General features: G+C 42.0%; 1 protein-coding gene across 4 annotated transcripts in view; it reads right to left on the reverse strand.

The window, feature by feature from the left end:
• TRIM55 (tripartite motif containing 55) overlaps positions 1-18,611 on the reverse strand; it is a 43,327-nt gene extending 24,716 nt beyond the window's left edge. For all 4 annotated transcript variants that reach the window (XM_069466444.1, XM_069466443.1, XM_069466441.1 and 1 more), the window contains exons 1-4: positions 18,303-18,611; positions 17,586-17,758; positions 11,870-12,035; positions 9,915-10,010 (exon numbers count right to left, since the gene is read on the reverse strand). In XM_069466444.1, the coding sequence (XP_069322545.1) occupies positions 9,915-10,010; positions 11,870-12,035; positions 17,586-17,758; positions 18,303-18,470 (603 nt within the window). In that variant the 5' untranslated portion in view covers positions 18,471-18,611. The remainder of the gene's footprint in view (positions 1-9,914; positions 10,011-11,869; positions 12,036-17,585; positions 17,759-18,302) is intronic.
• Positions 18,612-27,774: the final 9,163 nt, after the last annotated feature.

The raw sequence follows: 27,774 nt of genomic DNA on the forward strand, positions 1-27,774 counted from the left end.
AGAGGAACAAAAGGATGACCTAAACCAAATTGTTGGTTACGAAAATATTCCATAAAAGCAGAAGAAATACATCTGTCACTCCACTGCTTCCCCTGGAACACAGTCAATTCCCACTGCAGTTTCTGACCGAATAGTAACGCATGAAGGAGATCCAATGGAGCAAACCATTTTAATAGTCAATACCAGGTACTGTTGTCATCCATCCATCCACTCATTCATTTAACAAACAATTCTTAAGCATGTCATTTGTGTCATGCACTATTGCAAGACTCTGGGGATCCGAAAATGAATGAAATACAATTCCTTGTTCCCAAGGAGCTCACAGTTCACTGAGTGACAAAGACTATGGGCCAATAATGTAATTCAGTGTAGTAGGCTGAATAATGGAAACATATTAGAGATTTATAGATGGGACCTTGGTCCACCCCTTCATGCAGGTGGGGGGCATTTGAGGGAACTCAGGAGTGTTGACTCAGGAAAAGCTTCTTAGAGGAAGTGGTGCCTGAGTTGGCCTTAAAGGATGGGGAGGAGGAGAGGTGAGGAGTGGGACAAAAATGCTTGGAGTCCTGGTAATTGTCAGAGTAACAGGACAAGGGTCATGCAGCATGTCAAGACATGGAAATTTGGGGGGTTGCCAAATTTCCATCCATTTCCAGTCCTTTAGTTTAAGATTTGGACTGTTGCAACCCGGCCTAAGAACTGCAGCCTGTTAGTAGCTTTCCAATCAAACTTTCTTTCACTATATTACCTTCTGCTCTAAGTTTGCAGGCAGCCATGTGCCCACTGTATACGTGAAATACGCCTCTCTGATATTTAGAAGCTCTACTGCCGACTGTGCACATACAATGTTTTCCAGCTTGTTCTTCTGGAATGAATTGTGCACTTAAAACATTTATAAAAAGTATTATATTAAGATGTAATACTGGTAGAATGTCTTCACAAAAGTTTTCTTCTATGTGATTTAGTATGTGTGAAAACATTCAAGATCATGACAGCCAATCTTTTGCAATGAGACTGATGTGAAGTCATGTGCACCCTGGTGTATTCTCTCGAGTCTAATAAAGATCAGATCACTTATTTCAGCCATATAAATTTTATTTAGTGGTATAAAATGAAATAACTACTTTCATTCCTATATTAGTTTCAGTTCTGAGTATTATATTATTTCTATTCTGGTTTTTTTAATGACTTATACTATATTGAATTTTAGTAAAATTGCTACCATTTTAATAGCAAACTCATATGTGGTTATATTTTACAGTACAGAAAATGCTACCCCATGCATGGTCTATGCTTTATTGTAATTATTATATCATACACACTTTGTAAAGCACTTCTAATATTACCTAGACATAGTAGGTACTATATCAGTGTTTATTAAATTTAGGTCCAAATTCTTTAATTTGAATTACTCAGTTGTGGAATTTAGAAGCTGCATGGAATTCATTAGACTCCCAATTAATCATTTCACTCATGTGGAAAATGAAACCCAGCGGAGCTGTCACTTTCTCAAGGCCATTCTGCCATTTAATATTGGTGCCTGGCCTAGAATCAAGGTCTTTGAACTCCTGGCTCACTGCTGCTCTCGCCACACCCAGCTGGGCCCATACTTTTAAGTGACTTGAAAAAAATTTATACAAAGTACTTATAAATTGAATATATGCCTTTTAATAAATTTGCTATGTTGAGAATAGACTTTTTAAAGGCAAGAAACCTCAAATTGTTTCAGAATTATATTAATTAGTTCCTTTCTTCAACAAAATTCACTAGGTGCTTACTGTGTAACAGGATTTAAGATCTAAAAACCTGCCATCATTTTCCATTCTTTAGGAGAATAATAAATATAAAATTAATCATGAATGATACACATAAAATATAAAATCATTACATTAATATTTTCTAATTCTTAACAGAAAAAAATTTTTTTCTCTTGTTCAGTTTGCTTTTAATATAATTCTATGTAAAATATGGTAAAAGTTAGACAAATCTGTTTCTGAAATGGAAAAAAAATACATGCTTCTTCCTTGGAATTGTGCAACTGGGACTTATAAACTTTTAGAAATCTACTTAAGATATTCAGGTTAACCTAATGTCAGATTCAAATGTGAAATGCTCCATGAAATTGAAAATCTCCTATTTTTTCATACCCTACGAGGTAAAACCAATGCATAAGAGACTAACTTAGGTGCCCTTCAAACTTTCTTGGCAACAAGACCATCAAAGTGCTGTGAAAGTCAGAGAATAACAAACACCTCAGGTTATCAATTTCCCCTGCAAGCTAACTGGGGAACAGGTAAGTGCTATGAAAAAAAATGTTCTCAGAGACCACCTAGCTATTCTGAATTTTAGTACCTTTGTAAATGTGCCTTTGTAAATGTGAATCTGCAACACTTTCAACAGTGACTTTCTAGCAACCTGAAAAATGGAAGAGGAAAAAATGTGAACTTTTGCATTATCAAAATATCTGCAGATACCACACTTTAAAGGACCATTGTTACCTGCAAAAGGATGACAGCAACCTCGTTTATCTCTTCTCCACAAAAACTTCCTAACCCCAAAGATTTCTCTTTGCTTTTAGCATACTTTTTCATTTATTTAAGCAAAAGGGTATGTATCTTAAAGCCTAATTCCAGGCTGTATACCTACCCTCCTCCGTCCCCCTATTTCTCTGGATAGTAATTGAATCAAAATGTATACTTTTTGAACTTTCAAGTTTATCTTTTCAAATATTCTCCATATTCTTCCTTTGGATGCCTGTGGTTCCTGCATCCTGTTGCGTGCACGTGGCACCTGAGTGAGTGTGCTTAGCAAGTGCAGTGACCTCCATCACAAATGCACAATGTGTTGGTCCCCAAGCATATTCGGATGCAAAGCCTCTTGCTGCAGCACAACCTTCCTCCCGCGTCTGTCATGACAGCTATATTTACTGGTTTCTTAGGAGAACCAAATAAAAGTTGTCTGTAATTAAATGAGTGAGAATAAAATTCATCCCATCTCCAGGGAGAACCCAGTGTGGATGCAATGTATCAAAAAGGGGTGATTTTATAAAGTGATCCTGCCCATATTGAAATGGTAAGATGATGATGGGTGGACTATTTGTTTCTAACCAATACCAAAACTTCTGGATGAAAAGAAAAAAATCAAGTAGTCATTTGGTTGTTTCCTTAGAAGTCAGTAGGTAACCTTTAACTTTTATCTAAAGCCATTATTTAACTGTTGCCTTTGTAGTAATGTTAAAATTGGCAACTCCAATTTTTACCATTTTTATATATGAGAAGCTATAAGAAAAAATAAGATAGAAAACTACAAAGAGAAGCTTTTCATGGGGAAAAAAATCAACTGCAGATGATCTTTTACTAAAAGAGCAGATAGCCTATCAAGCAAAGTACCGACGTTTTTAATGCGTAGATTTTTATTGGCTCATTTTTCTCCCAGACACTTAATACTGTCTGAAATGATCCTGTTATTCATTTGTTTATTGTATAACTCCTCTGCTAGAATAAAATCTTCTTGAGAGCAGAAAGCTTTTACATTTAGTTTGCCACTGCTTCCCCAACATTATGTGTACAGAATATGACACATAGTGCACACTTGAGAAATATGGGTTTCCTGATGGATTGGATGAATGTATGAAATATGACTTGTGTCTGGAAATACTCAGCCCTCACACAAAAGCTTTAATTTTGCTCTGTTCCAAAAGAATAGGTATTTAAGTGGATACTTTAAGCTTCTGCTTCATTCAATGCTAAAAAAACCAAAGCAAAAACAAAAACAAAAAACAGTAAAATGTAACCTTAGGGAAACCATTTAACCTCAGGACAGTAGTTTGTTTGCTTTAATCTGTGCAATGAGGGATTGGATTGAATAATTGCTAAGGTCCCCTCTAACTCTACAGTTCCAAGATTCTACAACTTCAGGTAAACGTGGAGATATTTCAGAGAGTCTTCAAGCTATGACAGGCCTCTCTCTGTTCCCATCTGTCTCACTAAGACATACATTACATGCCCTAGCTCTGAAATGTCAGCACTTGCTTGGGCAAATGCCATGGCCACAACAGGAAAAACCTAAGGCAGCTATGACCACTGATCTTACCATGTAAGGATCCTGGTTCTGTGACTGAAATAGAACTGAAGATAAGCTCTCAGCCCTGCCACTTGTCACTGAGCAACTGTGGCTCTACCAGGCCCATTCATATCTCTACCACATTCCTCCAACATGCATCAAGACACATTTGTTTGGAGCTGCAGCTTCATTTGAAATACAGAACTTCAAAAGTCCCTTTATTAAGCCAAACAGGGTTTCCTCCCACTACCCTCCAAAAGAAAAAAAAAAAAAAAAGCAGCCAGTAGGTTAATAATATTGAAGAAAGAACTATAGTAAAGAAGGAAGTTCCTTCCAAGAAAATCAAGTCCAGCCCTTCATTCATAAAGCTCCAGTTACAAGAGCTTGGTGAAATTCCATGAGTACAGGCTAGGATGTCCCCAGAAAAGGGACAGATAAATCAGAAACACCACCATCCTCCAGGCACCCAGGCTGGGGGTCAGCCCTCCCTCGCCAGCGCTCAGCTCCATTCAGTGGCCGTGGGGCTTGGGTCTCCAGAATTCTGGCTCCTTTGTATTGTATCACCTTACCACTCCACGTTAAAAAGATAATTGTGTCTTAATTTGTGGCGTTTCTAATGCTTAATCTTGGGGTCCTTGGCATTCAATGTTTTCTGGGCTAGTCCAGATCATTACAATCTCCTCAAGTAACCCTATGAAGGCTGAGGGCCAGGTGGGCGGGCTATGACTCGAGCCCCGAGGTCCGGCAAGAGCCACATGGCAAGCCGAGCAGATGTGTAACTCACTCGGGTCTGCTGTGAGTAGTCAGCATGTTTCCCGGAAGAGGCTCTATCTCCCTTGGTTGCCAACATTTCCAGTTGCCACAAAGCCTCTTCCATAAAGAAGAGAGCTAATATTGAGTGCCATTCTCTCTCGATTTTTCCCTCTGAGACTGCTGCTCAGCCCCGCCATCACAATTAACCAGGGACTGTCTTTTTATGACACTGTTTAAAAGATGCTCCAGTGGTTCCAATGATCGGTGGTTCACATCACCAGAGTAAGTGTGCACTTTCCAAGCTGACTCTGAGGCTGACATGTGGTGACATTTACTGAGCCCTTGGCATGGGCCTCTTACCCCGATTTAGTCATCACAGCAACCCTGTGAAGAAGGTATTATCATCCCTACTGTAAAGCTGAGGAAGTTGAGGGACAGAAAGCATAAACAATTTGCCCAACATCATATAATTAAGTGGCAGAGCTAAAACTCAAACTCTGCAATCTGTTCTTTTAACGTATATGCTATATTGCCTTAAAAATTGTGGTATACCTATTAAAATTACTCTAAATATATTCAGACTTCATATTTGTAACTGCATGGACAGCGTCTCAGAGATGAGAAAAAGCTGTTTGGGGTAAAAATCACTGTTTTGAAAATACAGTGAATTCGTTCTCACTGTAGCTGGAGGATTGGAGGATTTTATTCAGTTGTTCAGAAAATAGAAATGCTCAGTATCAAGTATTTGTTCTTCAGCTTATAGCAGTTTCCTCTAGACAGGTATTCATACAAAACAGGGTTATTTCTAGGCCTGCCAGCCTGCCTTTGGGAGGGTCTTCCCCTTGGGCATCCAGTGACATAGGATAAGTGCCACTGGTAAAGACTACAAGGGGTAAAGACTGCAAGACTATGTTTTCTAGGGATGAAAAGTGAAAGTCAAGCACGAGTTTCCAGAAGCAGAGAGCTCCCGAGTGCACTTCCCCACTCCTACGAGCAGCCCCCCTCCCCAGTCCCAGCCTGCCCCAGAACATCTGCAGGCCTGGAAAGGCAAGTGAGGCTCCAGACCATGCTGGGCTCCTCCACAACAGCCCAGAAGTCTCTGCCAAGCTGCAATCCGGAGCTCAGGGGATGCCGTAGGCTGAGCCACCCTCAAGCAGCAGAGCTAAACAACCTCACAGCTCCTTCACCCACCATCAGCCCACAGCACAGAATGAAAATGCCACTCCCCTTTGACACAATTCAGACTGCCCTTTTGTGACTAATAGTCATTCTCAAAGCCTCTTGCATTATCACTGTAAATTCACATCAACTGTGTACATTATTTTTAAAGGATAACAGGAGTCCACTGTGTGATTTACCCAAACCTCAACAATGCTCCAGGGCTGGTCCTGGGCCAGAGGCCTGCCTGGGCCAGCCCTGCAAGACATTCCATGATTAGGGACAAAATTAGACATGTGCAAGGAACAGGTGCTACTACAAAAGGGCAGGCATCAGGGCCCCAGGCAGGGGGGCAAGGTAATTTTGGAAGGACAGTGCCCACCCCAGGGGCTGCTCTGTTTCCCATCCCTGAGGAGTTCCTTGCCAATCAGAAAAGGGAATCCTTTAACAACAGCTTCCCACCCCCTGGCCAGGAACCACTCCTGGCTTCTCTGAAAATGTTTCCAAGCAGGTGGTGAGCAAAGCCAGAAAGGGAAACAACAACCCCAGGCAGAGCAGGAGACACAGGAGCTGTGTCCCTAATGACAGAATTCACCCGCTCTGCAAGGCAGGACCATTTCCCTCCGTGCTGTCCTGCCTTGCAGGCTGGCAAGAAGCTGAGCCTCTGGGATTTTGCCCACTGGTATGGACCTGGCTCTGTGGGAGATCACCTCAGCAATTACAGGTGCACAGGATGGCCATTTGTGACAGTGTCTTTGTCCTCAGGGACTCTTCAAACAGAAGATATTGTGTCAAACCGGAATCATAAAATCAGAGACCTCCACAGGGCTTCGAGGCAACTCCTACATCTCCAGATGAACCACCTAAACTGATCTAAAAGAGGCATGCTTATGTGAGTCATATTCATTCATTCATTCTTTATTTTACTGGTTATTATTAACAAAAATATCAGACTTAATAGAAATGTGAGATACAGGAATATATAAGGAAGGCATTGAAAATGACCTGTGGTCCCACTATTCACTGCCCTTAACCTTTTGGTGTTTTTCTTTCCTCATTTTCCCCCGAAGAATGTATAGGAGGTTACATATGAATATATAAAGTCATGCACCACTTAACAATGGGGATATGTTCGGAGAAATGTGCCATTAGGTGATTGCATTCTGGTGGGAACATCATTGCATGTGCCTACACAAAACTAAATGATACACCCAGACTATATGATCTAGCCTATTGTTCTTAGGCTGCAAACCTGTGCAGCGTGTTTCTGTACTGGCGAACAACTGTAACACATGGTATTTGTTTATCTAAGCATATCTGAACATAGAAAAGGTAGAGTAAAAATACTGTATTATAATCTTATGGGACCACCCTCATATATGTGGTCTGAACAATTGACCAAAACATCAGTATTTGGTGAATGATGTACTTTTTATAGTGTTGTGTATGAATGTTTACATCCTATACAGTGTATATAAATATATATTTGCTTTGCTTTTTCATCTTATTTCCCTAAGATAAGATCCCAGAAGTGAAATAAACAGAAAAAGGATGGGCACTTTTAAAACTCCTGCCAATCTGCAGCCTCATCTTAAAGCCCTGCAGGGAGTGATTACACACCCTCCTCTAGTAACCTGTCAACATACTCGCAAAAGTGTGTCGTGCTGATGAATATTATTATCAGTTGAGAATGGGGTAATGATCCTGACTTTCATGCCCTGGACGTTCTTCCTGATATCCGCACTAATCCCTTCTGCAGAATTAACTTCAAACTTGTTCCTTCGTGTCTTGTTTTCAGTGAATAAAAACAGTGATTCGTACTGTGCCTCTGACCCGCTTCTATGAAGAAAACCTGTTGTGAATCTCTCCCCTCCCTCTTGGTGTCCTCCGATGCTGGCTAAACGGAGCCTGAGTCATTTGCATTTGCTCAAGGCCCAAATGTGATCCACAGGCCTTTTCTCCCGTGTGCATTCCCAGGCTGTCTGTCCCAGACAGTAAGCCTCTTCCTTCCAGCAGACATCTCTGATAAAGGCCTGAGATTACCTCATTCACCCACAAGCAACATGCTCCTATTTATACACTCAACGCTCAATGTGGGACCACACTGGACTGCTGATTCATGGCTTAATGATCAAATTGTATTTGCCCTTTATTGTAAATAAGTACAAACAAAAAAAGTTTATATTGTCCATTTCTGAATCTCTTTAGGCTCTTCACCAAGAGAAAACTTGCCTTCTATAAAAGGATCCCAGATTGATGGTAGATATTTTCAGGAATATGAACGTGGAGAAGAAAGGAGATTGATTTTAATGATGTGTAAATCTAAAATGGGATAATTATGGCTAATGTCTTGAAGCCATCATTTAGGAAATGGCCTTTGGCTTTTAATAGAATTTGCCTTTCTTTCTTTCTTTTTTTTTTTTTTAAGACACGGTCTCACTCAGTTGCCCCAGGCAGAGTACAGAGGCAGCATCAAGCTCACTGCAACCTCAAACTCCTGGGCTCAAGTTATCCTCCTACCTTGGCCTCCCAGAGTGCTGGGATTACTAGAATTTGCCTTTCTGATGATAAAGTAGTAAGAATAGTATTCATCGGACACTCGCCACATGCCAGGCACTGTGCTAAACACTTAGCTTCTGCTCATTTACTTCATTCTTCATGGTAACTCTATAAAGTAGGTACTAAGATTGCCCCATTTTTACAGAAGAGAACTGAGGAACTAAATGTCATTGTAGCAACATGAATGGATCTTAAAAAAATAATGCTTAGTTTTAAAAAAAAGTAAGAAGCAGAATGAGAATACAACACAATACCATTTATAAAATTAAAAGACATATATATAAAACAATACACATTTTTAAGAATATAGATAGAACATCAAACACATCAGAGAAGTTATCTATGGGGAGGAGAACAGGAGTGAGAAATGGCGATAAAAGGAAACAAATAGTAACAAGAGAAGCCTTGCACACAGCAACGAGAACAGTGCGCCAGGGACGGAGCAGGATAACATCTCTACCCTCGGCACTGAGGTCCAACGAAAATAACAAATGACCCCACGGCTTACAGCAGGGAGACAGTAACAGACTTCTCTGGCTGTCAGAGCCAGGGACCTGGACTTGAATCCAGGCGTCCTGCACCTGCCCCCTATGCAGCACAGCTGTAACTAGTCTGGGAATTTTCAATTCCTGAAAAAATATCTGCCACATAGCTAAACCTCTCAGGCTTCCACATTTTGCCTTGAGTAATTACGTGGTTTATCTGATCTCGAAGGAAAAGTAGATTTGCTCTATTTCTTATATGACAAGTTCAAATGTGAGCTGAACAGCCAGCCATTCATCCATTCATCCACCAAGTTTTTATTGAGTGTTTATTATGTGCGGGCATTGGGCCAGGCAGAGGACAGACAGAGAGGAATGAGCCAGAACTTTGGCCTCTGTGAGCTCCCAGACACTGAGCCACTCTCTAACCACAGTCAGGCAGATCTTTCTCCTCCTGATGGCTGGTGTGCAGCACTGCTGCTAGAGCACAGATGTGCCCCTCAAACCTGCACATGACTTTCTAAAGCACTAACCAGCATTCCTTAAGACAGTTGAGATTTCCACCAAGGAAGTTTGCTATAATAGCGACAACACTGATTTCTATGACCAGCAGAATTGATTTTTCTTGCAGCTAATCTTTCAAAAGGAGTTGAACAAGAAAGAAGAACATATGCAACAACAACCCTAGTAATTGTGGTAAAATCTGCCTCACTGACTCATGTCATCACTTCTCTTTCTGTGCCAAGAGGTGAGTATCTCAGAGACATAGCGGGAAGTAGGCCATTCTATAAGGAAAGAATGACATGTCGGAATGGGGATGTTTAGGGTGGCACTGAGGAAGCCACTAACTCCCAGGAGCTGCAGGCTTGGTTGAGACCCCCTGGGAGTCACCTGACTTACCTCAATAATTTTACAGGTGTCTTCCAGCTGGCTGATCACTCCCTGGACTCGATCATTGCTTCCCACAAGGACGGCGATGCCATTGCTGAGCTCAGACTAAACGAAGAGAAAAGAAGAACTCAAGATCCAGGGGTTTCCTAGTCACCACTGATTGTGGACTAGTTGTATTTAATAGTATTGTCCTTATGTGTTCTTAGGGTCCATGCAGCCCCTAAGGAGTGACAGGGAGGCTTGAACCTTCCAGTATTGCAAGCAAACTTTTGTATATGAATTCATTTGTGCAGGAAGAGGTTTCACAGATTTCACCACATTCTTAATAGAGACTCTGTTAAAAACATTAAGAACACTGAATTTATAGGCCATTGAGAATAGCATGTTCAAGCTAAAGAATTCTAAGTATGGTTTGTAAATGTAACGGAGTCTAATATATGACTTTAGGGACCCAAAATAATTATTTGCCTAGTGTAGCTCAGAATCAGTTTTACTTGGGCAATGTATATAGTAAATATTCATTTATTCGACATATACCTATTATGGGCCTACTATGCTAAGAATATAGTGTATAACATATATGCACAAACATCCACACACTAGACTAAGTCATTACAGACTTATAAAACTGGAACATGCAGCTGGTTCTAGGGGGAATATGTTAACTTTGAAATTCCTTTTTTCTTTTGCCCTGAGAAGCTATCCTACTGTTCATATTCACCCCTTTCCCGAGGCTGGCTTATGGAGCCTCAGGGAGCACTGAATGGGGACTTCAGATGCCTCTGTGCTTGGTCTAACTCTGTCCCTAACTTCTTGATGATGTTGCGTAAAACATATCAATTTGGACGTTAATTATTCCACATTTAAAGGAAGAAGGTTAGACCAGAACAGTAATTATAAAATATTTCAAAGCTGCAGAACCCTTTCTTCAAATGGAAGTCAATATGGAAACCTGTAGGTAAAAGTGAAGCTGCTTTGGCCAAACAGGATGTGGAACAGTCTGTCCTGTCCATCTCTCATGAATCTCCAGGGCTCTGAGGGAGGCAGTGTGAAACAGTGTCATCTAACTTGACTTTGGGAGATGTGAGGCTAGAAGAAGGGGGAATGAATTATAAGTGGATTGAGAAATAAATAAATGTTATAGATAACTTGAAGAATCCTGCTTCTTTAGCAGTTGGTGGTTACTGGTTGTAAATGCTGCCCAAGAGTTTGGCTTCCAAATTTGATTCCAACACTGATCTTCACAGGGAACCCCTGACGGACCGTGGAAGGATGATTCTAACTGAAAGCAGCTGGGAGGTGGAGTTGATCAGATCCTCAGCGCCTGGAGGGGCTGCGCCCATTGGGGCACCCAACCCCACCTTCATCTGCACCAAGTGGGTCAGCCCTGGCCCACTGGTGCATGAAACCAGGGTGGCAGGTTGGTGCTGAGCTAACGGAGATGCTACCCTTGGTCAGGATGAGGGGCTGTGGCTGAGGCCCTGGGGCAAGGAAGATGCACCTACTCCAAGGGGGCCTTTTAGCAACCGGCCCAGTGGCATGAGGGCCAGCACAAGGCAGTCTGTGACTACATGTCATTGTAGCTCTCCCTCACTAGGAGTGGGGGAGAAAAAGCCTTGAGGAGGGTAAAAGAAAGCTTTCATTGGTGAATGAAGGAAAGCATTCGGTGACAGGGGTAAAAAGCTATCCTTTCCTTTCCATAGTCTAAACTTCAAATAATCTTGAGCAGTGTGAGCTTAGGCTGGGTTCCCTAACACTACTCATCTTCAGCAACTTCCAAAGGGGCCAAAAACAGCGACCTTCTCCTGCACCCTTCCTGAAACCCGGCACCTCTGCCATGTCCGGCCTTCCTCCCCGCCCTCTAGGGCACCCAGCCCCGGCCACGTGCCCAGCAAGGAACCTGTCACACTGGCACTTGGAAGGTGCTGCTTGTGGGAGTGGGTGGGGGGGGGAGCAGCTCTTACCTTCTGCCTCTGGAACACGTGAGTGAGGGGAGCCACCTGGCAGTCCTTGTGTGCGCCGAACACCTTGCACAGGGAGCAGGTGGGCACCTCGCAGTTCAGACAGTAGATGTTGATGCGCTCCTCGTCGTGCTCCTCGCACATGGGCTGGTCGGACTTCTTTTCTGGCCTGCGAGGAGGTAGGCAGATAAAAGTCCGTCAACTCGCCCTGGGGCACAGCGGGGATTGGTGATGCGCCCTGCAACTCCATTCTAGAAGACTCCCAGGGGCCCTTTCTTGTCCCCGGAGCCCACCAAATTCCGCTTCTGGACGAGTTTAGCAGTGGCGTGCTCACAAATCTCTAACCACCTGCTTGGGGCTGGGGCCGGGACGTGGAGACCCTGATTCGTAGCATTTGCCTGTTTCTGTGGTGTGTTTCCACTCTGGCCGATTTCGAGTTATTTAAGATTTGGGAACGGGCCAGTGAGATTCCTGAAGGTCAAACCCTGGGCCCTGGCGAGTCGTTGGGAGCCCACTCCGGCGCCGTGTCCACACGCTCACGAGTTTCTCAGGAGACACTTTCCGATTATGAGCAAAGAAGGGGAGGTGGCTGATAACTAAGTCTCAAGTTTGCACAGCTTTGCGGAGGAGCTCGATCCTATTCCTCCAGCCTCTGGCCCCAGGAAACACTTTTTCCACCTGAAGGAGTGGCTAGCGGGAACTGAAATCTTCTCATTGTTGGTCTGGGAGGTGCTGGTCGGAAGTAGCTGTGCGTAAGAGGGAGGTGTAGCCTCCTTATACAAACCCAGGGATTTAGATATGTCCTGTCTAAAGACTGAGGCTGTTAATGGTTTTCAGAACTATTTTAGGAACTCCAATCCCAAAGCTTTCCTCATAGTCCCAAACCTATAGTTATTTAGATATATCTTAGATTTGGGGCTACATTTTGTTAGTTGCTCTAGAGATACATTGTTTTTAAACTGCAGGTTTTTTATGGGCCATGAAATCAATTATTATGGGCTATGAAATCAAATTAGAGGGTCATGACCAGCATTGTTAGAATCAAAATAAAATAGAATAGCAAAAGTATGTGTAAGTGTGTATATATACATTTATATATCCATTCATGTATGTAAATGGTCACTGGATCACAGTACTGGGTCACAGTACTTCTTACTGTGAATGGGGAATAAAAATGAACACCATTGATATTGATGTGTGTTACCATGCAGCTGCAGTGCCAGAAAGAGAAAGTCAGCGAAGGTGCTGACGTATCTCTCTACGCTGCTAGGTAGAAGTCCGGTACTCAGGGTTGGGCTAAACGTTGAGGGAAGCCCTGGGTCTGAAGAGGAAATTGCATGACTTCCAGTTTCAAGATGCTGCAGTCTGATTTTTACAAAAGGGATTTCCATCTGGTCTTGTAGCAATACGCTTTGCATGAAGTCTATGATCGCCTGACTCAACCATATGCTTGGAACTCAGATAAGGCAAGTGAACTCCACAATTGAGAAAATTATCCCCCCTCTCAGGTCCAGATCTGTTTCCTCGACTAGAATGCGAGCTCCGTGAGGCAGGGGCCGAGGGGTGTCTTCTGTTTTGCTGGAGCCCCAGGACCCAGAACAGTGCCTTGCATAGAGGAGGGCTCAGCAAATACTTGTTGAATTAATAAGTGAGAAGGTGAAAGGGAAATTGCCCTGTTAATGGACAGTATTTCCTGTGTTCTAACATAGCATCGCCCAGCTGGAGAAGGGGTGGGAAATACAGGGGAAGCCCAGGGTCACCTGGTACTCGGCAAAGGAAGAGACCAGACAACATCCTGTATACTCTACTAATAAATGACAACTCCCTCTGGAGGTTTTCTAGAGATTAGGACTAGTGAGTTGGTCTCTGCTTGGTCAAAGGCTTCTCTGCCTCAAAGCCCTTCCCTCCCGTGTATGTCCACCTTGTGACAGGTGTGGGTTAAGCAAGAGTCTGGAGCACATCTACTGGAAAAGGCACGGGCTGTGCTTCTGCAGCTCTTTTTCTCTAGACATTTCCTGAGGGCAGCCTGTGCCCCACATGCTGTTCTGATGTCAACAGCTGTGACTAGAGACAGTGTCATAGAGCACAGGCCTATGCAGTATATGCAAACATTGAAAGTGGGGAAACAGCCATAAGGCTCTATATTTAGTTTGTGATTCTTTTTGTCCCAATGGTACAATATGCACTGAGAACTATTTCCCATATTACTTATTGGGTTCTTCTTACTTCATTTGCTACCTAGGCCCAGAGGCACCGCCCACTTATAAATGAATGTGTAATGAAAACCTCTGTACTACTTAAAATGTGTAAGATACTGGAAACAGATAATGGCATGTAGAATAAAGATGTAAAATACATATTTATGAAGTGAGAGTGGCCAAGTTCACAATGGTGGTCAGGCCGGACTGAAGGATTCTGTAGCCTACTCTGTCTGGTCTCTGAGGTTGCCAGGACCACCCTAGGGTCTCCTGAGGGGTGGGCATCTGGTCTTGGTCAGGTAAATCAGGCAGTACCTTTGTTGTCAAATGGACCTTAAAGCTTTATTCCAGCTCAGCTTCTCTGTGTGGTGGCTGTGTGGCCTTAGGCAAGTTACTTAAACTATTTTCGTCTCAATTTTTACTCACATCTAAAAATTGGACTAAGGGTCTTCTAATTAAATATAGCAGAATGAACATAGGCATTTATTTATTTATGTTTTCTGCTGAAATCCTAGTAAAATGAGAGTAATGAAATAAAAAGGTATAAATCAGTGAGGACAAAAAGTAAGAAGATGACAGCAGAGAGATGTCAAAACATGTTGGAAATTAGGAACATCTGGATGATGTTTGCATCTCAGCTCTTCTAAGTGCCTGCAGGGAAAGAGCCTACGAGAAGCAAGCTGACTTGAGCTGTAGAACCCTGGAAAGGTCTGGAACTGCAGAAGCCGGGCAGGAGCCTGAAGGCAGAAGTGTGGAAAGTGTGAAAAGAGGAGGACTTTGTGCACATTTTAGGAGATTACTTGCGGATGTGCTCCATGAAAAGAAGAGAGTAAACCAACAAAGAGGGAGACCTGGGATAAAGGAAGAAAGAGTTCAATCCAGGGGAGAGTAAAGGGAATTCCCAAGTTGAGGGCAAAGCCCAGCCATGTGAGGGCCCAGTCCTGATCATCTACTGTGGAAAGTCAATAGATAATGTCTCAAAATGAAAAATCAAAGAATAAGAGCATACCAGTAGTACATATATGTCGTTGGTGATAAATAGCAGAAAAACAACTAAAAGAATTAAAAGTGATTGACTTTGGGGAGTGAGACTTGGAAGTGAAGAAAAAGTAGGCCTTGTAGTACTGTTTTAATTTTTTTAATTATATACTTTAATTACTTTGATTAAAATATTGAAAACCTTTAATAGAGTAATAATAATAATAATAATCACCACCTCACAGGATTGTAGTGAGAATTAAAGAATGCACATAATTCATGTGCAAAGCACCCTGAATAGTGTCTGACACATAGCACATAGTCATAGAATAGTTTTACTTATTCTATTTTAAAGTTAATTATGACTATGTTAATTACTAATGTTAGCCAAAATAGTGCCTTCTCTTGCCACTATCCCCCGCCCCGCCCCGCCCCAAACTATGGCTAGTTCAGCACCATGCCAGAATTCTAGACAAGAAGGCCAGGTTTTGTGGAGACCTACAGTCTCTAGCTTTTCTGTGGGAGGTCAGAGTTGACCAGTACTTCACAGTTAGTTGACACCCCCTCCCATTTTTGTTGCTGCCTCCAATGACCAGAGCTGGGCTCTTCTTACTCTGCATATCCAAGGTTATTCCAGGGTCTTCCAATAGACCCTGGGGCTCAGGTTCTGATAAGGCTGCCAGCCTTCAGGGGACAACTGGGTTTATGCCCAGACATGTGGCTAAGCCCTCTGGGCAACTTGTGGTTTTGCTACCAAGTAAAACTGTTCCAAAGCCAAGTCTCAAGTTCAAGAAACAACAGCATAAGAGTTTAAAAATCACAAAACCACTCCTGGTCCAATCAGCTATGCGCTGTATTGTTGGAAATTTGGTTCATTGCCTTTATGCAATTTGCTCCCCAGCCCCTGGGTATTATTTTTGGCAGCTACAACAAGCAGACTTGTAGTTAAGGTAACAATGTGTCTTATAGTTTTACTAATGCTACAAAGTTCAACATCTCCTCTTCTCTGGATTTCATAACAAGTATTGTTATTTTTTCACATTTCAAGTTCCCACTGCGGCAAATGGCAAAACAGAAAATTATTGCAATAAATAGAACATGTAAGAATATTTGTGGTGTTACTTAATCAGCTGCCACCTATGGAGCAACTATTCTGTGCAAGGCACTGTAACAGTTGTTATATAAACTCCCTTAATAATTGGTTGGTTATTAACTGGCTGCTTAAGTTTTTAAAGAGATAGTGGGTGTATTTGTATTTTAAAGTCATGAAATACAACGAGATAAGATCTGGAAAGTAACAACAACACTGGTACTTTCATTCTTGTCAAGAGACCTTGGAAGCAAGGGAAGCAGCTGGCTGCAATCTCTGCAATATGTCATCAGCAATTCTTTTTCTTCCCCAAACCCGTCTGTATCCTGGTACTATCTAATTTAGTTTTGGATCTTAAGCAGAAACTAATAGCCATAATAATTATAATAATTATGTTAGATTTATAGAACAGCTCTCCTTCCAAGAGTGTGAACCTCTTAAAGCCCTGCAGATGTTCCACAAATACATGTCCCCCAATAGAATCACAATGAGGCCATTTCTAGATGGTCTCAATGTGCTATCAAGCTTTGTGGACCGGACTGACCTGTACACAACTGAAAAAAGGGCTCTTCACACCGTGCCTTCTAGGAACAAACTCCCGCTATGTTGTCTCTAGGAAAGGAATTCTATAGCCAATGTGGTTCATGATTAAGAAGACTTTTTTGTTTTTTAAGTGAGTGGAGAGATATATGTACACACACACATATATGTGCATATGCATATATATGTATATGTGTGTATATATATGCATATATGTGTGTGTGTATATAGAGAGAGCATATCAGTCAGTCAAGTGAATGCTAAGACTATATGCAGTAAATAGAATCTAACAAATAGGGAAACATAATCTAAACTCCATCTTTTCTTCCCTCTAGTGTCTCTAAACTTCAAGTCCCTAAAGACCAGGGCTATGCCTTGCTTTGCAACTTGCCATAGAGTCAATATGGTAACAAACTGTGTTAGGGGATTTTGTTTTTATTATTATCATCCAGACAATTTTAAGACAAGACTGTCTGTACTAGGAACTGGGCCACTTTGGAAGATGCCAATTGCAAAACTTAATTTTCTATTAAGTTTTATACTAGAATTTTTCTGCTTTGTAGGATCTGGATCTACAAAGGACCTGTGAAGTGCAAAAATAACTAAAATGTCTGTAATACTAGTATTCAAGGGAGGAGGGGCAGCATTATGCCTCTTTCAGCATCACCATCTGGAAGGGATTAGTGCTAATGAGTCACGTCAGTCTTAAATTGATACAAAAGCATGGACACCAGCTTCCTTCTTTCTTCCCATGAGCAACTCTTGGTCTCATTGGGAAGGACTGACTTGGAAAAGCATTTTCCTATAAAACAATCAGTCTGTGATCGGCAAACAAGCATTCAGTGTAGCAACCCATTAAAACAAACAAACAAAAACAAGCCTCGCATGGGTTTGACACACCGAAGAGCGTTACCTCGTGGACTCCTGTTTGTAGATGTCAATGATGTTTTCCACCAGCAGGTTCCTCTGAAGTCCGTATACCCCATGTCTGTCCAAAACCACTTCATGTCTACAGGATGGGCAGCGGAATCGGCCCCCCGACGCCACAGTGGTGCCTCCTCTCGTGGGCAAGTACGGGTTAGAGGCCTGTTCTTGCCAAGCAAGGAAAGAGGAATTGAGTCATGCCTCAAGACAGCTTTTCTGAGACTTCTTTTCACTCTCTGTTACTACAAACAACATGAACTTCTATTTTAAGTTTGCTATAAGATAATCCCTCCAGGCCTTATCAGCAAGTGGTCCTGAAACACGGGCCAGCCATTACCCACAGTCATCTGCAATGTGCCATTGTCAGGATAAGGTGCTTTTCCAGCCAACGTTTTCATAACCAAAAGTTCCAGCCAGAAACTCCATATTAAAGTCTTGGGCGGTAATTCATTTACAATTTTGAAACAGATTCAATGGTTTGGATTTTTTAAAACACTAATGTGATTCTTAGTATTAAAATAAAACTAGATGTAGGAGTAAGGAGGAGCTGGATAGCAAAGCACAAAGCAAATCATTAAAAGAAATTTGTTTTTCTTGAAAATAAATGCGGCCTTATAAAGCTTTCTAGAGGAGTTCACCTCAGTGTTCAGACTTGATTCCAAGAGGAGGGAATTTGTTCCATTCCCCAAATTCCAAACAAACCTACCTGGAAAATATCACTGGCACATTTCCTACACAGGTTATGCTGACAAGGGAGAATGACCACGGGCTTTGTGAACATCTCTAAGCAGATGGGACAGATGAGTTGCTTCTCCAAGTTATCCATGGTCTGCTGCTCTTTGGAAAAAGACTTGTAATTCAAAGATGCGCTCATCTCCTGGCCGTCCCCACGTGCACCGCCAGGGAAAGGGTGCTCCGAATGGCTCCTGCAAGTGTTTCCTGGAAATAATTCCGAGGATTGTGTGATCAAGTGTCCTTTACATTTCTCTCGGTGGAGGACATTGTTTCAGGCCCTGGTTCGGAGCGGGTGCTGGAGCTGTTTTTAGCAGCCTACGGTCACGTGGCAGTGGGCTGACTTGTCCATATAAGCCAGTGACAGGAGGACGGATGCTGACAGCTGATGGAGAGCAAGAGTCAACATTCTTGCCCAAGGGAGGGAAGCGAGTGGGTGGGAAGGAGGATTACAAACCCCATTTAGACAGAGGTTGTGAGGACCGGGAGCTGACAGTTGTCAACAACAAATGCAAATGTGCATGCCCGGTCACAGAGCTGTGCCCTCTGTGAGCACTCAGACCTTGGTGACGGGCTTCTCCAGGAAGGGGCAGAATGCAGCCTGAGAGTCTGAGTGTATAATGAACACCGTTTCTGTCTTGAGAGTTTAGGGACCTAGTCACCAATAGTAGCATGATAACACCACCTTAGGTGAAAACAAACAAAACACGTCTTGAAAATGGTTATCCTGGCTTCACAGGGGCAATCAGCAAAAAAGACTTTCTTCATGTTACATACTTCATCTTTGCCAGGGTGATGGTCTGGGGAAAATTCCAATTTAAGAGTTGAATTCAAATCATTTCAGCATAAAAGTGTACACACACACACACACACACACACACAGAGACAAGTTCAAACACCAGTTGATTATCCAATTATTTAAGAAAAAAAGTTATATAATAAAACTCTAGCAAGCCCTTTTCCACGTTGCTTTCCTTCTCCCTGGGAAGGTAGGAACCTCTTTCATCCTGTAGCCTCCCACCCCTCTACATACACCCAAATACAGAAAGAAAATTTGACAGTCTTTAAAAAATCTAAATTTAGTTTGCAATAGTAATCAGTACTAAGGTAGCAACTGGCACAGGGAGGGGCAGGGGCTGGTGGTGGCAGAGCTATTGTTTCATTTTGCCACACATTGGGGGTCAGATAGGAGTGCCCTTAACAACTGCAGTGAGGATGGAGTCCTGCTTCCATTTCCGTTTTATCTGCCTCGGAAATACCTACACTCCTTTGCATTTGCCCCTTCTTCCAAGGCGATTTTTTAAATGACAGTTTCCCTAGTCATTTTTTATATTCTTGATCTGCTCTTAAGTCAGAAATATTAATTCTGACATTGGCCAGGATTTTGGGAAGCAACTGTTTAGCCAATGTATATTGTATTTAAAAATGTTAAATCAGATCAAAAATGAAAAAAAATCCATGTCTATTTATATGTGAATAATTTGCACTTTTATTTCTCGTTGATTTTTAAAAACCTTGGACAAGGAACATATTTTGTTAACATATCCCTGGTATAAAGTTAATTACCAGTAAAGGGTAGGTCAGTGTGACTAGCTCTGTGTGATTTTAGTGGTTTGCACGGAGAGCTTATTAAGAATCTAATAAGATCTATTAAGTAATAATAGGTTATATGTATTCATAAACATTTCAGGGATCTTTGGAGAATTCTTTTATTCCTTTCAATATTTATTTAGCAATGACAGTGAAGAAGGGAACTGGTGAAAATTTTTACTGAGTTACTTGAGTTCACCTAGCCTAGGCATTTAAAAGTGTTTATCATTACATGGGCTATGGGAGGGAAATCTGAGCACAATATGTGAGATATTTCCTAGGAAAGATGAAGTTTCTACTGTGAAAGTAGAAGACCTTGCAATCTAAGGAAAAGCACTTAAAGTAATAATGTACAGAATACATTAGTATTCACCTACTAATAATGTAGCGGAGCCTGTTCTTATAGAAGGAATTCATTCCCTTAAGACACGTTCGTTGAGAATTTATCATGTATGTTCATTGAACAAGTCTCTGGGAACCGAAAGATTAGCAAGACACAGGTCATCACCCTCAAGGAGCTCAGCCCAATAGTGGAGGGAGACAAGACACACATAACAGAACCATAGCACAAAACAAAATGTGATCCAGACACCTAACGGGTCCGATAACTTTGACTCAAACTGTACAAAAGCAATGTATGTAACCAAAACGTTTGTACCCACATAATATTCCGAAATTTAAAAAAAATTAAAAATTTTCTTAAAAAATGTGATCCAGAGCTGCAAAATTTCCTCAGTGGCTTCCCACTCGGGAGAGCTGCCCGGTGGGGGAAGCGTTTGAGCTGCTGCACGGAGGAACTGGGATGGACGCATGTGCAGTTAAGTGGGGCAGAGTTGGGGCTTCCAAGGGAAGGTGCAGAAGCGGGACACGGAGGCACAGGCGTGCAGGACTCTGAGAGCACAGGGAGGCTTGTGCTGGAGCGCAGACACGCTGCTGATGCATTGGCGGGCCGGGAATACTGGGCTAAAGAGTTTTTAACACATAATAAATTAGGCAACAGGAAGTCATTAAGTTTCTCACAGGGACATTTCCGTAAGAGCAGTGGTTGGTTAAGTTTATTGATTGATCTCGCAGTGGTGATTGGGGCAGTTGGGCACAAAGGGGACCTGGCTAATGTCCAGATCGGAGCCTGTTGCCCATAGTTCAAGTGACAGGTCATGAAGCCCTGGCACTGGCGATGGCAGTGGGGAAGGAAAGGAGGAAATGGACTCTGGGGCAGCTATGAAAGTGGAATCCACGGGGATGACTCAGATGCCCGAGTCTGATCAACATGATGCGGTAAGAGGCTGCAGTGAGTCAGAGACAGGCTTCTCTCCGGCTTCGGTGTCTACCTCGCTTAGTGGTCTGGGGAAGGTGACCTCACCTAGCAGGATTTCGGTTCTTTCATCTATAAGTAAGTGAGGTTCATAACGTCACTTGGCAGTATTTGTAGGAAAAAATATCTCTGAAACGGTATTAATTTTGGAGTAGAAAATTCCCAGTTGGATTATTTGATGTGCAGTTGATCTTTAGCCTTCTCTTTCTTTTTTCTCTCTGTTCCGTCTTGCTCTCTGTCTTTCACTTTTTCTTAGAACTGTCGCTGAAGGCTATGCAGGAAACTAGCATGAATCCCACAGGAATAAGAGCCAAGCTGATGAACAGCATCCACCTTCCCTCTTCATCCTCTTTTCTCCACTCCTTGCTACCCCTATTCTCAGAGACCCACCACCTATGGGTGGGGGTGGCAGCTGGGAGAGGGATACAGGCAGAGTGCTCTGCTCTAGGGAGGAACTAGATTTTAGTCTACTCCCAAATCATTTACAGAGTCCAGGAGGTAGGGAAAATTCTAGAATTGAATCGGAATTTAAGTCATCTTCAAGGCCCTGGAATTTGGTGTGAACATGAGTCTCCACAGGGACATGAAAACCAGCTGTTAAAAGAAAAACTTTAGACAAATTAAATTTAACAGAGTTTAACTGAGCAAATTGGACAGCCTCCCCAGAACCAGAAGTGATTCAGAGTGACTCCAGGGCTGCCTCAGGGCCAGATAACATTCATGGACAGAAAAAGGAAAGTGACATGTAGAAAACGGAGGTGAGGTCCAGAAGCTGGATTGGTTACAGCTGGACCTTGGGCGTATCTGACCCTGGTTCGAACAGTTGGCCATCTGTGATTAGCTGAGACTGGGTCATTTGTTACAAGAGTAGGTTACAGTCTGTTTACACCTCCAGTTAGGTGATGGTTCATTATGTACATAGAAACCTTTAGGCCAAATTTAAAATATGCAAGGAGGCAGCTTTAGGCTAAACTTAACACAGCTTAGTCTCCTACAGAGGGGTGCACAGCCTCGCCTTCTCCCTCCCCTGCCCTCGCCACACACAGAGGACACCGGCTGGAAACCGCTGGGAGTGATTACACAGGGAGCTGCCTTGGTCGGAAGCCCTAGTTGTCCCACATTTCTGAGTCCCACCAGCCTGGAAAAACAGTATGTTTAGACACATTGAGAAACTGAAGCGAAATCAGCACCACTCTCCCCTCCTCTAGCAGTTTCCCGATATTTTCCAGATAAGTCTGGGGAAATGAGGTGGGTCCCTAGGAAACTGAGTATGCACCCAACAGTGGATTTGGCACTGAGGGGTGACAACAAACAGAGAGGGCTTTTGACCTCTTTAAACCTCTAGCTGCCAGGCCAATTGGAACCAGGCTTCAGGGGCCAGGGCAGGGGAATGAAACATAGGCCTGCAATGCAATTCTGACACCAGCAGCCTGGAGTTAGGCCAAACTTCACAAGTTAAGGGCACAGTCTTCCATAGGGCTTTCCTCACTGCAGACACCAGCAGCAAATGTGGGGGTTCCCAGGCCTGCACTTCTGACCAACTGGTTACAAATTTGGGGGTTCCCACTACCCCCTCAGTTTGAAAATGTGCTAGAAGGAGTCACAGAATTCAGGAAAGCATATTTATGATTATAGCTTTATTAGAGCAAAAAAGAATACAAATTAGGCCCAGGCTAACAAAGGATTGCACAGGGATAGGCTGGGGGTGGGTGTCCCAAATGTGAACTTCCATGTCCTTTCCCAGTGGGATCAGGATTTGTCACCCTCCTGGCACATTGAAGCATGGCAATGCACACAGAGTGTTGTTATCTGGGAAAGCTCACCCGAGCTTCTGTGCCCAGAGTTTTTGTCAGGGTTTCATTACATAGGCATAATTGATTAAATCATTAGCCACGTGATGGAACTCTACCTTCAGTCCCCCTTGCCTCCCCTGAGGTTAGGCTGATGCCACGTCAGCTCAGTGCCTCAGCATTCTCATCACATGGTTGGTCTTCCTGGTGTGGCCGACCCCCAACCTAGATAACCTTTCAGGGCCCACAATGAATAACAAAGACATACCTATCACTCAGGAAATTCTAAGGATTTGGAGGCTCCCTCCCCAGGAACTTGGGATAAAGGCCAGTCAAATTCTTTAATATACAATAAGACCTCAGTGAGTTTTTCATCTCAGAAAAGGAGAAAAGGGGATGCTAAAATTACTTTTACTGTTATACCACCACAACCAATATAATAATATATACTGAGTACCTGGCATTTCATGTACTATCTCCCTGCATTAGGTATTATTATCTCCATTGAGCCAACTGTGGCTGAGCGAAGTTCTGTGACACAAATCAAAGACATATCTTTTGACTTCAGAGCCCATGACCTCACCTACTAAGCTCCACCATACCCACAGAAGGGCACTGCCCATTAGAGTTTTCTCCAGTGATGGATATGTTCTATCTCTGTGGTGTTCAACCTCTGGCCACCTGTGGCTACTTAGTGCCTGGAATGTGTATAGTGAAATTCTGGAATTTGATTTTAAACTTTATTTAATTTAAATGTAAATGGAAATGGCCACATTTGGGTGGTGGTTACCATATTGGACAATCAGCCCTAGGACCTGAGATACAAAAAAATCTTGGGGGAAAATTAAAATGTATTTGAAGGATTCTCCAGCAGGGACTGGGTCACCTCTTTTGGTGGATTTTGTACTCTCTTGTTGGGTGATAGGAATCCCCACTGGCCCCAGAATGGTTACAAGAACAACCCCAACTCTTGTCAGATCATTCCAGGAATAGGAGGCATTAGTAAAGTCCCAGGGAGTCAGTGTTAGGAGTGCTCCCTTTCCTGAGGATACCACAACATCCTTGGCATTTCACTTATCCTTGTTCTCTTTGTCTCTTTAGCACAGATAATAACAAGTCCAGGTAATTGAAAATAATCCAGGCTTAGCTTAAAGAACTATTTGTTCATCAAACAAAATAAAGAACTTCCAGTCAGATGGAGGGTAGAGCTAAAGGCAAATAAAAAACAGGGCTTAAAGCAAAGCAGACGGCAGACAGAGTACAGCTCTGGTGAAAGAAAACAGAAGGAACTGGAAGATTGATTTTGCTTCTGGCTCTACCTCTAAGGTAGGGGAAAAGGAGAATTCTTGCCTTCTTATGCACAGTGGAAGTAAGAAAGTTGGTGGCTGACTAAATAATTAAAACAGAGAAAGAACAGCAGATGATGTGCATGTGGAGGCAGAGAGTTGGGGACTGCTGAAGAAGAAGGGTTAGTTAGGCTGGAAAATGAGGGCATGAGTGGAACAAGACTTTCAGATCAACTCCAGCAGCGGTTAGATCTGAAAATTATTTTAATCCCATTCCAGAACAAAGGCTAACACCTAATCTTGTGCAGACCAGGTCCTCTTAAACTAAGACAATGATATTCTTAATTCTTCCCTGCAATATCCATCCATCCATCCATCCACCCATCCACCCATCTGTTTTTTAGTGAGAACACCATACATGACCAGTGGAGAGAAGGCTGCAATTCATTTGGGATTTAGATGAGCTGGTGTTCCAAGCACCAGCCTCTATTAATCAGTCCTGCCAGATATGACCCATCTGACCCTAAGAGGCATATATGGGGATATCATATCATTCCTTTCCTATCGTGGAGCTCAGGGTGTGGTCTAAAAAAAGCACTTTCTGTTACTTGGCTTAGGAATTTGCCCTATATAATACCTTTAAAAGTTACTCCAAAAAATACAGTCTAGAACTCTTTTTCCAGTAAAAAAGTTCTTGACATCTCCTTATGCTAAGGACTTGACTCATGACATCTACAAAATATTTAACATTTTCCTTCTGTCTACATTGTCAGCCTTTTCAATTTAGCTGTCTTGTCTGGTAACAGGCAGCTAGGATGTGTGATTTTAAAATTTATAAAGAAAACATTTTCCAAATCTAAAATCAAAAAGAAATGAACTAAGTTGAAAAGCACTTCACAGAAGCTAACACTATGGCATTTCTTTCATTAGAGAGTTTGCAAACTTCTAATTGAAAGATCTTTTCCATCTTGATAATTACTCCTTCAAATCTGTTGTTTATAGATTTTACTTCATCATAAAGATCTCTGAGGAAATGTTAGAAAACTAACATATTTTACTTTTCTCTGAACATTTCTTGGCATAATTCACGTGCCAGAAATAAGTAGTGATAGTCCCAAAAAGTAGCAAATGCTTTTGCCCAAGGTCTTCCCAATGCCACATGTCTGAACTCCTCACCTTGGCTCCATCCTCACCACACATACCATCCCCCACCTCCCCTCCGTCCTGGCGTCCTAACTGATTTCCCTGAATTCACTCTTCTCACACATCACTCCTCATTTAAATCCCATTAATGGTCACACTGCCCCTAGGATAAAGACAATTAATCCTCACCGTGGTCCCTAAGGCCTGAAGCGGTCTGGCCCCTGTCTGTCTCTCTTACCTGGTGAGCTGGTGTTCCAAGCACCAGGCTGTGTCCAAGGAAACAAGATATGAGTGACAAATGTGAGGCATAGATATAATTTTAAATTTCCTAGTAGCCATATTTAAAAAATCTAAAAAGAAGCAAATACATTAATTTTATTAATATATTTTTAACCTCAAAACACATAAAATATTATCATTTCAACATGTAATCTATAGTTTTAAAAATGAGATAGGTGTGAATGGAGACAGTTTTACTTCTTCCTTTCCAATCTGGAGGACTTTTACTTCATTTTTCTTGCTTTATTGCACTTAGTGTAGCCGAAAACGCAGAATGGACATCTGTGCCTTGTTTCTGATCCTAGGAGGAAAGAATTTAGTCTTTTACTGTTAAGTATAATGTAAGCTATTTGGTGTTTGTTGATGCCCTTTATCAGGTTGAAGAAGTTTCTCTCCCTTCCAAATTGCTGATGGTTTTTTACAATCAGGAATGGATGTTGAATTTGGTTAAGTTCTTTTTCTGCAACTACTGGAATGATTATAAGATTTTTCGTCTTGGTCTATTTGATGTTATGAATTACATTGCTTTTTGGATATTGAACCAGTTTTGTATTCCTGGGATAAATGCCACTTGGTCATGATGTATTTTCCTTTTTATATATTGTTGGATTTAATTGGTTAAAATTTCATTGAGAATGTTTGCATCTATGTTCATGAGCCATATTAGTATGTAGTTTTCTTTTCCTGTAATCTCTTTACCAGGTTTTGGATATCAGGATCATATTAACTTCATAGAATGAGTTGGGAAGTACTTCCACTTCTTCAATATTTTGGAGGAGTTTTCTATAATTGGTAATTATTTTTCCTTCTTTAAATGTTTGGTAAAATGCTCTCATCTGGAACTCACTGGGTAGTGAAGGCCTTGGTCCCTGCACCCATGATTAACCCATGACAGACAGAATGCTCTCTGGGACAGAGCCCTCTTTCAGTCCAGAGAGGCCAGGAATGCTAGGTGGGGAGGAATTGACATTCCAGAGCCTAGGCCAGATTGGGACCACTGAAGCCAGCTGGGCCTGGTGTTTTCTTTATGAGAGAAATAAATGAGTTAAGATATGTAAAGTACCTAGAACTGTGCTTGGCTTATAGAAAGTGCTAAATAAACATTAGCTGTTAATTTTTAAAAGTTATCTATATTTCCAATTAAAAAATAATAATTTCTTACTTCAGAAAACCTAGAAAATAGTTTAGAATTTTAAGGAAGAAAAAAAAATCACAGTAATCCTACTATCCAAAGGTCACTACTGTTAACATTTTAGTGCATTTTCCCAGTCTTTTCTATAGATAATTCATGCTTGTTTACATTGTTATTGCTTATATTGCTCTGTACCTACTTTGTTTGCTTAGCACTTCATTATTGACATTTCCCATGGTCAATAGAAGTTCTTAATAAATATAATTTCAAAGGCTATATATTTTCCATTGCATGGTCACACCATAATGTATTTAACCATCATTTTGTATTTTCAGGATTGTTCTTTCTACTTTCCCTACACAGTAGATCCAAGTACCTCTTTCCTGCACTTCCATATGTATCTATATAAACACACATGCAAACCCTCAGAATAATTCCCTAGGCCTTCACTTGATGTATGGTATGTTTACCAGGCCTCTAGATGCTAAAATGTGCCTCAGTCTCTGCAATTTGCCCAGAAAATGACACTTTATGTTTATGTCCCTCCCTCTCTTCCTTTCTTTCCTTCCTTCCACACTGATGCCACTTAACGTTTATTGTATGTTTACTATGTGCCAGGCACTGTACTAAGGGCTTTACACGTTATATCTTAATTAAAAGTAGGTACCATTATTATAATCCCCATTTACAAATGAAGAAACTGAAGCCCCAGGATGTCAAGATGTCAAGTGACCTGGCCCAGGTCATACAGCTAGGAAGTGGCAAAGCCAAGAAAGGCTACCAGGTTTCCCAGCCCTCCTGACTAGACGCTACACAATGCTGCCTCCTGATTTAGACCTTTGAACTTTTTATGTGAATTCCTTCCCTGCCTGGGTAGCTGACCCTGAGATGTTTCAGTTCTGGCCCAGGCC

The sequence above is a fragment of the Eulemur rufifrons genome, chromosome 3, assembly GCF_041146395.1.
Source record: "Eulemur rufifrons isolate Redbay chromosome 3, OSU_ERuf_1, whole genome shotgun sequence".
NCBI lineage: Eukaryota > Metazoa > Chordata > Mammalia > Primates > Lemuridae > Eulemur > Eulemur rufifrons.